This window comes from Pteronotus mesoamericanus, unplaced genomic scaffold (genome assembly GCF_021234165.1).
Source record: "Pteronotus mesoamericanus isolate MK-2021 breed Mesoamerican mustached bat unplaced genomic scaffold, CSHL_Meso_final contig_246, whole genome shotgun sequence".
Lineage (NCBI taxonomy): Eukaryota > Metazoa > Chordata > Mammalia > Chiroptera > Mormoopidae > Pteronotus > Pteronotus mesoamericanus.
This window is the reverse complement of record NW_026555104.1, coordinates 6,311,567-6,325,056: the sequence shown is the minus strand read 5'-3', so window position 1 is coordinate 6,325,056 and position 13,490 is coordinate 6,311,567. Positions and strand designations below refer to the sequence as shown.

At 48.5% G+C, this 13,490-nt stretch overlaps 1 protein-coding gene across 1 annotated transcript in view; it reads left to right on the top strand.

The window, feature by feature from the left end:
* The window catches only part of SDK2 (sidekick cell adhesion molecule 2), a 240,438-nt gene that overhangs the window by 173,583 nt on the left and 53,365 nt on the right, over positions 1–13,490 (top strand). The window contains exons 13-18 of the mRNA XM_054572925.1: positions 2,453–2,629; positions 2,970–3,106; positions 3,726–3,873; positions 7,702–7,842; positions 9,600–9,781; positions 10,197–10,312. Coding sequence (XP_054428900.1) covers positions 2,453–2,629; positions 2,970–3,106; positions 3,726–3,873; positions 7,702–7,842; positions 9,600–9,781; positions 10,197–10,312 — 901 coding nt within the window. The remainder of the gene's footprint in view (positions 1–2,452; positions 2,630–2,969; positions 3,107–3,725; positions 3,874–7,701; positions 7,843–9,599; positions 9,782–10,196; positions 10,313–13,490) is intronic.

Below are 13,490 nucleotides of genomic sequence, written 5' to 3'. Positions count from 1 at the left end.
ACTTTTTCATGGTGTGGTTCACTTGTTTTTCTGTCCCTTATATTCCTAATTATAAATAACTGCCCATTCAATTCTAGCTGAGTTGTTTTGCCACAAACACACATCACAGTTGGAGATATATCTTCCCTACAGCACCACATCTTGGGACAAAGAATGTCTGCTTGCTCTAGGTTGTTTCTTAAGCAGAATTTACTCTCTGCAACAAGATATGCTTTTAAGCAAAATTCTACCCATCCTAGCCACGCTGGTAAGGATAATTCTTTTCCAGAGATGAATTGAAGGTGATTGTTTTTGGTAACGTATAAATATGTATAAAAGGCCTGAAAAGTTAACTCGGCGATTGCACTGCTGAGAACTTACCCTTGAGGAAATGACCTAGAATGTATGTAACTATTTTGCTGCAAGGATGTTCATTACAGCGTTAACTATAACATCAGAAAACCAGGAGCTAAACTGGACCTCAGCTTTATGGGATAAATCACAGAGCATCCGTATTTGAAGCAGCCGACAGAAACCCTGGGATGGAAATGCCTCGTTAACAAGTTTATGATGTTATGTTGGGTGGAGAAAGCAATAGATGGATGGATATATTGCAGTAAGAAACGTCCAAACCTGTAGAGGATTTTTATGAGTTTATTTGAGCCAAATTGACAATTGCCAGGAAGCAAAATCTCAATGGATTGAGAAAATGCTCCAGAGATTCATAGTTTTGCAGCTTATTTTATACATAAGAATCAAAGGAGGAGGTTTAAGGAGGGTTACATGAAATCCACTGGAGGTAGATTAAGCGGGGGGAAGAAAGCAAAGCAGGGAAATCTCTGGGAGTGGGAAAAAAGTGAAACAGAGACACAGGCTTTTTTACATTGGCGGGCACTGGATAATTAAGGATTAGCATTCACAGCACACAGAGACGGTATGCAGCGAACAGGATAACAGTGGGGGGACCTGTGGTCTCCCCCTCTGGTGTGCTGGGTGCCCTGAGGGGTCTGGAAAAGAAAATTACTCTGGCATTTCACAGGTGTGTTATCTTAGATGCAAAAAGATAATGGGCTCACTTAAGGTGAAGATTGACCTTTAGTCAAGGAGGCTGCTGACCTAGGACAAGGCCGCGTACTTTGGCCCACTTCCAGTTAGGGATGTTTCTGTTCAGGCCATCCTAGGTGGCTACCCTCCACCTCTGGGTTTGTAAGGCCACCATGCAGGCCTCCCCGGAGCTTGTCAGGTGTAACAGGGGCCTCGTTTCTGTCTACAGACCGATAGCTAGGTATCACTTACGTAAAAATATGCTGTTCCCAGAATGCACAAGAATGTCTAACTGCTTTGATCACGTACCGTGTTTCAGGCACTATTCTAAATATTTGATAAGAACTCACATAGTTCTTAAAGCAACCCTGTGAGGTGGGTGGTATTACTTTCCTCATATGACAGATGAGGAAACTGAGGCACAGAATGTTAAAAAACATACCCAGGACCGCAGTGCTAATGAGTGGACTCAGGGGAGCTGAGTCCAGAGCAGAGCAGCTGCCTATGGGGAGGGGAGAAGGGTCTAGAAAGTACACACACAAATTTTAGTCATGGTCTCCCATTATGGGAAAACTTTTCAGCTCTCCTTTTTCCTTTGTTGTTGCTACTTGCTACTTTCCTGGTTTTTTTAAACTTAGGTTAAAAATATCACAGTCTCATTCTCTATATAGCAGTCTTACATTCTCTTAACCCAGATAGTTCTAGGACCCTGTGGCTCAGGCCTTCCACCCTGTCTCCCTGGAGATCAGGTAATAGGTTATTTGCAAAGCATCTCAGTCTGACCAACCTTGGATGGGGGTGCCTGGCACTCCGTGTGTGTTAGGGCAATGATGGTTGTATTTCCCCGGAATAATTCCCGAGAAGATATTTCTTATTGTCAGACGCGTGTGTAATTCCTCAAGTCCCCTTTGTACTGACTGACCAAAGCTAAAGTGATTTTTTGGACACTAAAGTCCCAATTTTGTCACAGTGATGCATTGATCTAATGATTCTCTTCATAGAACTAATTCCAAAATGTAGTCTATGTGGAAACTTGCATTCTTTTTCCAGCTGTAATCTTTTAACCTTTTGGGAAGAATACCTTTTTGCCAGATCTTTTGTGCCGGCTGCTGGGCAATGGCTTCCGGCTAAAAGCATCAAGGCTTTGACCTAGACCTGAACTAAAGGTGTAAATGACCGGTAATGACTTGATGTGTTAACTCCCCCAGACATGCACCCACACCCACCCCGTAAGGAAGATGGACGGCGGCTGCTGTCAGGCTTCCCCAATGCCCTTGCCAAGACTGGCCCCAGAGAATGGCTATGGCCGGGGACTGTCCCCTCCCCACCCTCGCAACTCTCTCCTGCAGACCAGCCTGGGCTGAGCGCACCCCCGAGAGCACCCCTACTTCCCTACTTCTCTTTACTGATTGGTTCGCCTTACTCTTAGATACGTCTGGGAGAAGGACGGAGCCACCCTGGGCATGGAGAGCAACCCCCGCGTCCGCCTGGACAAAAACGGCTCCCTGCACATCTCACAGACGTGGTCAGGGGACATCGGCACGTACACCTGCCGGGTGCTTTCAGCCGGAGGCAACGACTCGCGCAGTGCACACCTGCGCGTCAGGTAAGGGCCACCTGCCCAGGCCTTGAGCAAACAGGTGTAGGCAGCAATGAGAAGCCACATTTTGGCAGGCCACCAGGTGACCTGGAACCACACACCTTCTCTCATGACACACCCAAGCATCCTTCCAGGTTGGGGCCCCTATAAGAGCAGGGGAGTCTGGGTATGGCTTTGGACAGGTGTGCTCCAGTGCCAGAGAGAAAGATCTGCAGGTACATGACCCAAAAGCCAAGTTTTATGGCTGAACACGAGGAATCCTGGAAGTTCAATCTGAGTCCTGGCTGCCCGTGTGTCACCTGGCTCTAGACCTCACCTGAGGCCCCACCACATGTCCCTCCTCCAGGCAACTGCCTCACGCCCCCGAGCACCCCGTGGCGACTCTCAGCACCTCAGAGAGGCGGGCCATCAACTTGACGTGGGCCAAGCCCTTCGACGGCAACAGCCCCCTGATCCGCTATGTCCTGGAGATGTCGGAGAACAGTAAGGCTCACGCTCCACCGCAGCGCAGCGGGCTGGGCGGGGGAGGGGGGCATACAGGCCGGCTTGATTGGAGCACCCCACTTCCTAGTCCTCTGCCTTTGAGCAGACCCTTCCCCCTGGAAGCCTCCTCTTCCTCAGCTGTCAAATGATGAATCTGAATCTGCCCCCTGGGGTCATAATGGCAATTTTACAAGACACTCAGGAGGTGCAGGACTCGGGTCTGCTGCACCAGAAGCCTCCTAGACACTGGTGATTGTTTTTTCTTTTTATGCTCCAAGTCCCCAGGCTGTGAACTCCAAAATTAGCAGGCATAATTTGGATGGTGTTTTAAATACAGTTTGCCTAGAGCTCATCAATTTGAAAGGGAAAAAAAAATAGAAAGGACCGATGCATCTCAGTTCCTGTGAGCTCTGCTTCCTCCCCAGCACCCTGCGTAACCACCCCCCCCACACACACACAGAGGCTAAGGGGCCCCAAAAAGACATGACTGGCCTCCATTGGACCAAAGGGGTTGGCACACCTCTGCAAGCCCCAAATGAGGCTGGACCCTGCTGGGAACCAGGGATAAGAAGCATGGTCCCCAAGATGCCCACCTCGCCTCCCCCCTCCATCCCTGTAGATGCCCCCTGGACCGTGCTCCTGGCCAGTGTGGACCCCGAGGCCACCTCAGTGGTGGTGAAGAGCTTGGTCCCCGCACGCTCCTACCAGTTCCGTCTCTGCGCAGTCAACGACGTGGGGAAAGGACAATTCAGCAAAGACACGGAGAGGTGAGAGAGAGGTCTCAGTGACTGGCTGAGGGAGGGCGCCGAGAGGGGCTGCCTGCTGCCAAAACCAACATGGCGGAGTGGGGCCAGGCTGCCCGCAGGTCCTAGCTGGTTGTCTGGGGCCCTCCAGGCCTCAGGCTCTGCATCTGCAGGATGGGGATGCAACACCCCCTCCTGCCCCACAGGGTGTGGTAAGGATGAAATGAGACCTTAGTAGAGAGAGAAGCAGATAGGAGCACCGTGAGCGGTCTATGAGCACAAGCATCAACCAAATTTAGCTGTCCCACCACTGCGAGCGAGGCTAGTTCAAAGGCTTGCGTCCTCTGCCCGGCAGGCCCTCAGGCTGCCGGGGCTGGTGGGGCGGGGGGTCTGCTCGGATCCCCATAGCCGGCGCCTTGCATGACGCCAGCCCTATTAGGCTTTCCACAAAGCTTTCTTAAAATGATGGGAATTGAATAAAAACAGCAGGTTATCCATTTTAAAACATCACACAGTCAAACCCACTTATATAGGAGGCACGTTCTAGCCACCTCAACCCCGTAGGAACGGCCACCTCTAATGAGAATGAGAATCAAAAGGTCACAATGACAGCAACAGAAATTGCATGTGCCAAAGCCGTGCACTTTGCTCTTTATTTTTTATGTGCACATTTATTTTTATTTTTTCCAGATTTATTGAGATATAATTGACATACAACATTGTGTAAGTTTAAGGCGTACAACCTGTTGATTTGATACACTCCTATGTTGCAAAATGATACCACTGTAGTTAGCTAACACTTCATCCCATTCCATATTACCCTTTCTTTTTGTGGTGAGAACATTTATTATCTACTCTCTGAGCAACTTCTGAGTATATAATATAGTATCATTAGCTATAATCCCTATGCTGTACATTAGATGCCCAGAACTTGTTAATCTTACCACTGGAAGCTTGTGCCCTTTGACTGATACCTCCCCATTTCTGCATTCCCTAGCCTTTGCTAACTACCCACCTGCTCCGTTTCTCTGAGTTCAGCCTTTTTTAGATTCCATGTGTGTGTACGCGTGCCACATCTTTATTCATTCACTCTTTGATGGACACTTAGGTTGTTTCCATGTCTTGGCTGTTGTGAATAATGTTTCAATGAACAGGGGCTGCAGATATCTCTTCAAGATTCTGTGTTCATTTCCTTTGGATGGATATATACCCAGGAGTGAGGTGGCTGGCTCATATGGTAGTTCTATTTTTAATGTTTTGAAGAAACTCCATCCTGTTTTTCATAGTCACTGTACCAATTTACATTCCCACCAGCAGTGCACAAGGGTCTCTCTTCCCCACATCCTCACCACCACTTATCTCTGTCTTTTTGACGGTAGTTGTTTGAACACAGTGAAGTAACATCTCATTTGGTTTTGATTTGCATTTTCCTGATGATTGGTCATGTTGAGCACCTTTTCATGTACCTATTGGCCATCTGCATGTATTCTTTTGAAAGATGTCTATTCAAATCCTTTGCCCATTTTTTAATGGTTGGTTTTGTTTGTTTGTTTGTTTGTTTGTTTGTTTCTATTGGGTTGTATGAGTTCTTTACATATTTTGGATATTAACCCCTTATCTGATACATGACTTGCAAATAGTTTGTCTCATTCCATAGGCTGCCTTTTCCATTTTGTTGTTGGTTTCCTTTGCCGTGCAGAAATTTTTTAGTTCGATGTCCTCCCACTTGTCATTTTTGCTCTTGTTGCCTGTGCTTTTGCTGTCATATCCGGGAAGTCACAGCCAAAACCAGTATCAGGGAGTTCTCTCCCTGTTTTCTTCTAGGAATTTTATAGTTTCAGGTGCTCTATTTAAGTGTTTAATCCATTTCAAGTTCATTTTTGTGAGTGGTGTAAGATAGGGTCCCCTTTCATTCTTCCACATGTGGTTATTCAGTTTTCCCAATATTATTTATTGAAGAGACAATACTTTCCCCATTGAGAAGAATTCATATTGTTTAAAATGTCCATAGTAAAGCCATCTATAAATTCAATGCAATCCCTATCAAAATTCCAATGGCATTTTTCACAGAAACAGGAAAAAAAAAGAAAACCCTAAAATGTGTATGGAGCACCAAAGATCCCAAATAGTCAAAGCAATCCTGAGAAAGAACAAAGCTGGAGGTATCATGCTTCCTGATTTCAAACTATACTACAAAACTAAAGTCATCAAAACAGGATGGTATTGGCATAAAAATAGACACAGAGACCACTGGAAAAGAATCAAGAGGACAACTCAATTTGCATATATAGTCAACTAATATTTGACGAGGGAGCGAAGACACTCAGGTGTGTACGCAGACCTCTGGCTTACACTGATCATGTGGTTTTGCCGCAGCTCCAACAAGCCGTCTCTGGATCTCACTGGGGGTGGGGGGTGCCCAGGGGCCGCAACACGCCAACAGGAGAGAAAAGTGGCAGGTAACAGCCCAGCGTGGAAAGTAGTCATAGGAGAACGTACTCCTTCACTGTTTCTTGAGCATCCACTATGCTCCAGGCCATGTTTGGACCACGAGAGATGGTGCAGGGTACCAAATGGACACAGCTCCAGCCCTTCAAAGCTACAGAATGAGAAAGCTATTTTGTGAGAAAAGGGGTCGGGGTGAAAAAAAAACTCATAGACACAGACAACAGCATGGTGATTATCAGAGGGAAGGGTCGGGGGAGGTAGAAGAGGGTGACGCAAACACAATACAATATACAGGTGATGTATTACGGAATTGTATGCCTGAAACCTATATAATTTTATTAACCAATGTCACCCTGATAAATTCAATAATAAAATAACAACTACAAGCAAAGCATTAAATAGGGATAACACTTAATAGTATGTGGTCTGTACTTTCCCTTCCAATCTAGAGGAGGCAGCCATGAAAACAATTAGCCTTGACAAACAGAATAAAATACTACCTATTAGATTCAAAAAAAGGAGTGAGAAGAAAAGACCTGAGTGCAGGGAAAACCACTCCGTACCTTCTCCAGTTCTTCGGGCTCCGCTGATTCATCTTCCTAATGAATCTTCACACAAATGGCCCTGAGTCACCAAGAAAGAGGCGAAGTCACCCTCACTGCAGGCGTCCCTGTGCAGTATGTTCTGGAAAGCTGTCCATCAGAAAGCAGAATCATAAAAATATAAAAAAGGGAAAGACATCCATCAAAAATAATTAACTTTTGTTTTCAATAGAGGCATGTCGGTTATGTGAAAAACACGCTGAGGTGGGACACTGTGTCCTCTGCCAATGCCCGAAGGAGAGATGCAAGCACTCGAGCACTCAGCTTCAGGAAGCAGGCGGAGGCTGGCTGTCACCCACACACGGTGTCACCCCCGCCCCAGCCTGGGCTCAGCCAGGGGGCGGGGCGGGGGGCGGGGGCCGTAGAGGAAACCCAGTAAAGTGCGCTACCAGCTGGCAACTGGGAAGTGAGGATTTAACACTCCTGCTTCCAAAACACTTGAATCCTCATGAGGGATGTCATCAGTCCAAACAGCTGCTCCTTTGACAGATGGGAAACTGAGGCCCACATCCCTCAACTACACAGAAAATACATACCTCTGGTGCTTTACCTTGTTTTCAAAAGACTCATATATACATTGCACCCCAACCAGGCTTATAAAGCAGGCAAGTGGAGCTTTATTGTATTTCTTTTACAAGCTCAGAGAGGGTAAGCGACTTGCCCAAAAGCACACAGCAATTATGCAGTCGCCCAGGAACAGAGCAGGGCAGGGTTCAGCCTCCTCGCATCCCATTAAACTCTTGTGTTTGCCCTCGGGATTAAAGTGGAAAAATGCACCCATCCTGGGTGTTTTCCTCTCCAGGGTCTCCCTCCCCGAGGAGCCCCCCACTGCCCCGCCGCAGAATGTCATCGCCAGCGGCCGGACTAACCAGTCCATTATGATCCAGTGGCAGCCGCCTCCCGAGAACCACCAGAACGGCCTCCTCAAGGGCTACATCATCAGGTGGGTGTTCACAGGAGACAGGGGAACAGCCCTTGGGTGAGGGGATAGCTGGAGTGGGTGGGAAATGGAGCAAATTCATGGGTCCTTCTCCATCTAACAAGGATCCGGCAACAAGAAATGCCTACCTTATGGTAGGAAGGATTGAGGCTAGACATTTAGAAGAACTTCCAGCAGTAAGAACCTTGCAAACCAAGGAGAACAGTTGAGAGACCAGATACAATATAATCTCCAAAGGCTGGGGCAATAGGCAAGGCTGATACCAGGGCTGCTGCACAGGGAGGCAGTTAACTATCCGGAGGCCCACCACCTGGCTACCACGAATAGTCCATCTCAGGCCAGATTTCCCTCGGGATGAACCACGGACCATGAATAGACCACCTACTGGGCCAAGAACTGGTGACAAAGTGGAAGTCCTCTCTTAGGTCCTTACTGCAAAATGAAGCCCGGTTCTGTAGACTTTTATGTGTGCATTTGACTGAGGGCACTTTGCTAGTAACCTTAAGGTGAGTTGTTAAGTGTTACTACAAGTCAGCATTGATCAAGTACAATCAGCCTGTTCTTGGAAGTTGCTGAGAACACCCATCAATATTCCGAGTTCTGGCTGGCTGTGAAGCGCCAGGCAAGCTCGCCTGTCCCATTCCCGCACATGGACCCTTCAGGAGTAGAATTCCCAAACTTTGGAAGAAGCTTTTCTTGATTTGACTGTTCCATTAGCAGTGCATTTTGGGGTAGGTTTCTGGTGAACCCTGAGGGGGAGTGGTTCTCACAGTGGGGTCCCTGGACCAGCAGCAGCACGTTGAGAATGTGATAGAAACGCATATTCTCAGGTCCCACCCCTCATTGGAATGGGAAACTTGGGGGTGGTCCCAGCGGTCTATGTTTTAAAAAGCCCTCCAGGTGTTTTTAATGCCCACCAAGACTTTGAGAGCCCCTGCTACGGGGTAAAAGTACTACCTCAAAATCACTGGGGGCCTCTGGTTTTCCAATAATTAGAATCTAAGGTAAGTGTGCATTGCTATTGTCCTATGAGCTATCCAGCCTCCCAAATTTGCCTGTGTAGATTTCACTTCTTCTTCACTATGTGTTCTTTTTCCCGGTGGCAGGTAGAAATAGCTAGAGTAGGTAGCCGCAGGTTTGTTTGTTTTTTTCTCTCTACCTAAGTGAGTGATCATCAAAAGACAGAGCCCTGACTAGTGTGGCCCAGTGGGGTGGAGTGTTGTCCCATACACCGAAAGGTCTCAGGCTGGATTCGCAGTCAGGGCGCGTCGCGTGCCTGGGCTGCGGGTTCAGTCCCCCATTGGAGCACAGGCGAGAGGCAACAGGTTAATGTTACTCTCTCTCTCCCCCTCTCCCTCTCTCCCTCGCCCTCTCTCTAAAATCAATAAGCATGTCCTTGGGTGAAGATAAAAAAAGAAAGAGAGAGAGAGCCACTGAGCCACTGTCCTAAAGGGAGATAGAAAATGAGCCCAGCCTTTGGAGACAGCTCCCCCCATTAAGAAAGGATAACCCAGACACATCCTGAGACTTAGGTTAGCCAGTCAAGTAACCCTTGGTCACCTGTGATTTAAATTAATTAAAAACAAATAAAATTCCTCAGTGGCACGAGTCACTTTTCAAGTGCTCAACAGCCACGGGTGCCGGCAGCTCCTGGATAGGACAGCATGGATGTGGGACATTTCTGCTGTCACAGACCATTTCCCAGGCAGGAGGTACGTATGCTGACACCGATCCCCTGTGTCCTGGCTTCTTCCCCCCAGGTACTGCCTGGCCGGGCTGCCGGTCGGGTACCAGTTTAAGAACATCACGGATGCTGATGTCAACAACCTGCTCCTGGAAGACCTCATCATCTGGACCAACTACGAGATCGAGGTGGCCGCCTACAACAGCGCCGGGCTGGGTGTCTATAGCAGCAAAGTCACCGAGTGGACACTGCAGGGAGGTGGGTGTGCCCAGCTACTCCATGGGGTGGGGGACCTGCAGGGAAGAGGAAGAGGTTGTGGGTGAGTGTGACGAAGGCAGAGCCTTTGGCCATACAGGGACTTTCTGCAAAGGTTCATATTAACTGGATCATAAAACAGCTTACGCTTAGCATTGGACCTCAAAACCACCCCAGGCATTTTCATACCCAGGACTTTCCTTTATCAGTACCCTATGATATGGGTTGGACAAGTTTTATTAACACAAACTAATCAAAAGAAAGAGGACATCTGAAGTCCGCACAGCAAGGGGAGAGAGGACGAGAGATGGCGGCCAGGCAGAGTCTGCAGACCCCACCCCTGTGTTTTCTCTACGTAACCGGGCGACAGACTGACTGTGCCCCTCCACCCCCGCCCCACCTCTCTGCTCTCTTGCAGTCCCCACGGTCCCTCCGGGCAACGTGCACGCAGAAGCCACCAATTCCACAACCATCCGATTCACCTGGAACGCCCCCAGCCCCCAGTTCATCAACGGCATCAACCAGGGCTACAAGGTATGTAAGGCCCGTCCTTGTCCCAAGAGGAAGCGGAGCGATGTGAGAGGGAGGCCACAGGTGAAGGAAGGGGCAGGAGGGAGTCCCCGCTCTGTTCCTGAAGTCGTTGGTTCAAGCCAGGCAGAGGACACGTGATCAAGGCAAAGGGCACAAAGAATCTCTCCAAGGACAGGTATGGGCTGTGGGGAGCACAGACACCCCCCAGGCAGTGACCCAGTGCAGGGGCATTCTCAGTGACACTGGCTTATAAACAAAACTGGGTTTGTTTCATATTAAGGAACACGGGCATAAAAATCCAGAACCCATTTCTTGCCGCCAAGCTGTGGCTCTTACGGGCACCCTGCTAGGTCATGTGTCCCTGGGCTGGACTTGACCCCACGCTGCCTGAAGGGTGCGGGACGAGGACTCTCACAGACTTGGGTTGGAGCCCCAGCTCTGCCTCTCGCTCGCTCCCTGGACAAGTTCTGTAATCTCCCTGAGCTTCCTTCAATGAGTATTTCAATATTTATTGAGCTCAACGCTATTTACTGTTTTAGCTGCTGGGGAACGAAAATAAACTCTGTCTCCTCACTTGCCAGGAAAGATAATAGTGCCTATTCCTTAGGGCTGTGTGAGGACTAAATGAGATAATATTTGTAATTTGTTGAGCACAATGACAAACACATAACAAGTGCTCCGAAAATGATTGTAGTAATAGTAGGAACAGGAATGTATTCATTTGACTGGGCTGTCGTAACAAAGTATCACAGACTGCTGGACTTAAAAACAACAGAAATCAGTTTTCTCATAGTCCTGGAAGCGGGAAGTCCATGACCAAGGTGTCGGCAGGGTTGGTTTCTTCTGAGGCCTCTGTCCTTGGCTTGTAGATGGCCACCTTCTCCCTGTGTCCTCATGTGGTTGTCCCTCTGTGTGTGTCTCTGTCCAGATCTCCTCTTCTTAGAGGGACACCAGTCAGATTGGAGCAGCGCCCACGCTCACAACCTCATTTTAACTTAATTACCTCTTTAAAGACTATCTCCAAATACAGTCCCATTCTGAGTTCCTGGGGGTTAGGACCTGCGCGTATAAATTTAGGGAAAAATAATACACCCCATTACGAATAGCAGTGGTGAGAATAGTAAGAGTGGTGATCATGGCAGCAACAGCAACAGGAGAAACAGTGATCAGTGATGGTAGCGACAGCACATTGGCTATGAGTGTAACTGGTAAAAGCCAGAACTTCTCAACTGTGCTCTCCTAGAACCCAGGCCTCGGGCCCCGCGCCTGGCCCCCCTGTCAGCTCCGAGGAGCATGGAGCATGGTCTGTGCCTCTTGTACGGCTGGACCCCGGCAGCCTGGGGCAGGTGGGAGGGGCGGCAGAGCGTCTGAGGGGCATGCAGCAGGAAGCCAGCCGTGACTGCGACCGCGACTCGGAGAACAGCAGGCTCCGGCTTTGAGCCAGGAATCTGGTTCTCACAGACACTTTCAGAAGGTCCCCACACGTTCTCTGTGCCACGTCTGCACACGACTATTTCTAGGACTAGCAGCCTTGGCCATTATCACTGCAAGTTGGGGGTGGCTGGGCAGGAAAGGGCTAAGATTAAGTCACAAGAGGATCGCCTGCTCGCTGAGGGTTAGGGGGTCTCTTGGCCGTCTCTCTGCCTGCTCTTGTTACTCAGGGTCAGTGTTGATTCATTCTATTTAGGTCCTTGGTCTCGGATTCTAAGCAGGCAAGGAGGGGATGGGCCAGAGCCAGACACGCCCGGGTCATAGCCCTCAAATCCCAAGCTGGTGGAGCACCAAGGCGGAGCGGGCTGTCCTGGGGCAGCTGCTGTGGCTGAGCGCTGGCAGCCGTGATGGGCTGGAAAGCCAGCTAATTGAGACTCTGGGGGGAAGCAGGGGAGAGAAGGGGAAGCCCAACTCATGCCAAGGAGTGAGCAGGGAACAGTTAGCTTCTTGCTCTCAATTCTAAGTTTTCTTCCACATGCGGAAGGGCTGGGCCGCAAGCTTCTAAAGCAAATGGCTCCTAGAGGGGAAGGGTGGCAAAGAGCAGCCACAGGGCCAGGACAATTAGGGCAATGACCCATTATGACCCAGAACAAGAGGAGGCTGCAGAAGCCCACCTGAGCCTAGTCGGTGCCCAGCACCCAGGAGCCGCCCGATATGAGTCAGCAGGAATGAACTGGCCCCATGTTTTGAGCACAGGAGCCATCAGAAAAGTGAGAAGAGTTCACACGTACAGGGCACTTTCTATGTGCCACACGGGATGCTAGGGTACACTCACCTTCTTCCCCCCGCGCCTGCTGCATGAGAGCCCTGAGAAGTATTACTGCCATCACCCCATTTTGCACAAGAAGAAACTGAGGCACGAGAAGCAAGCAACTTGTTCAAAGTCAGAGGAATGGCAGAGCTCAGATTCAAGCTCCAGAGCCTGAGCCTTTTCTTGCATTAAGAAGAAAATGTGTCCTTTGACTTAAAATAATAAATGTAACTTGATTTTTTTCTAAGTACAAATGGATACGAGCAGGGATTCTGCTCCTCGCTTCTCTGGCCTCAGTACCACAGGGGGAAAAAAGCAACATTTGTCCCCTGCAGACCTCCAGTGAAAATGGACTTTTCCCCTTTTAATTGAAAAATATTTCGAATACGTACAAAGATAGGGAGAGGCCCGTAACAAACCCATTCACAGCCAAATGTGTCCCGTTTACTTTCCCACCCTCTGCCACTCCCCTGGAATATTTCAAAGCAAGTCCCAGGATTGTCTCATTTCACCCATAAATACGTCTGTAAAGAAATATTATAAAGTACTTAAAACATTATCATTCTTGTGCCTAAAAAATATCAACAGTCCCAGACGGTGTTTAAATTTCCCACATTGCAACATCCTTTCTCTTACTAGTTGGTCTATTTGCTTTAAGATCCAAATGAGATCCACAGAATTGCAACTGGTTGGGGTTTTTTAGGTCTCAGCTGATCTATAGATTCTCTGTCTCTTCCCTTGCTCTTTCTTTTTCTAGTAATTTATTGAGTAAAGAATCTTAGTCATTTGTACTATAGAATTTTCCGCAGCCTGGATTTCACTGATTGTCTCCCTGTGGGGTCATTTAACATAGGCCTCTGAAAACCGTATTTGCAGTAAATTGGAACTTAGAATGAGAAGCTTGATCAGATTCAGGTTTGAGGATTTTTTTTCCCCACA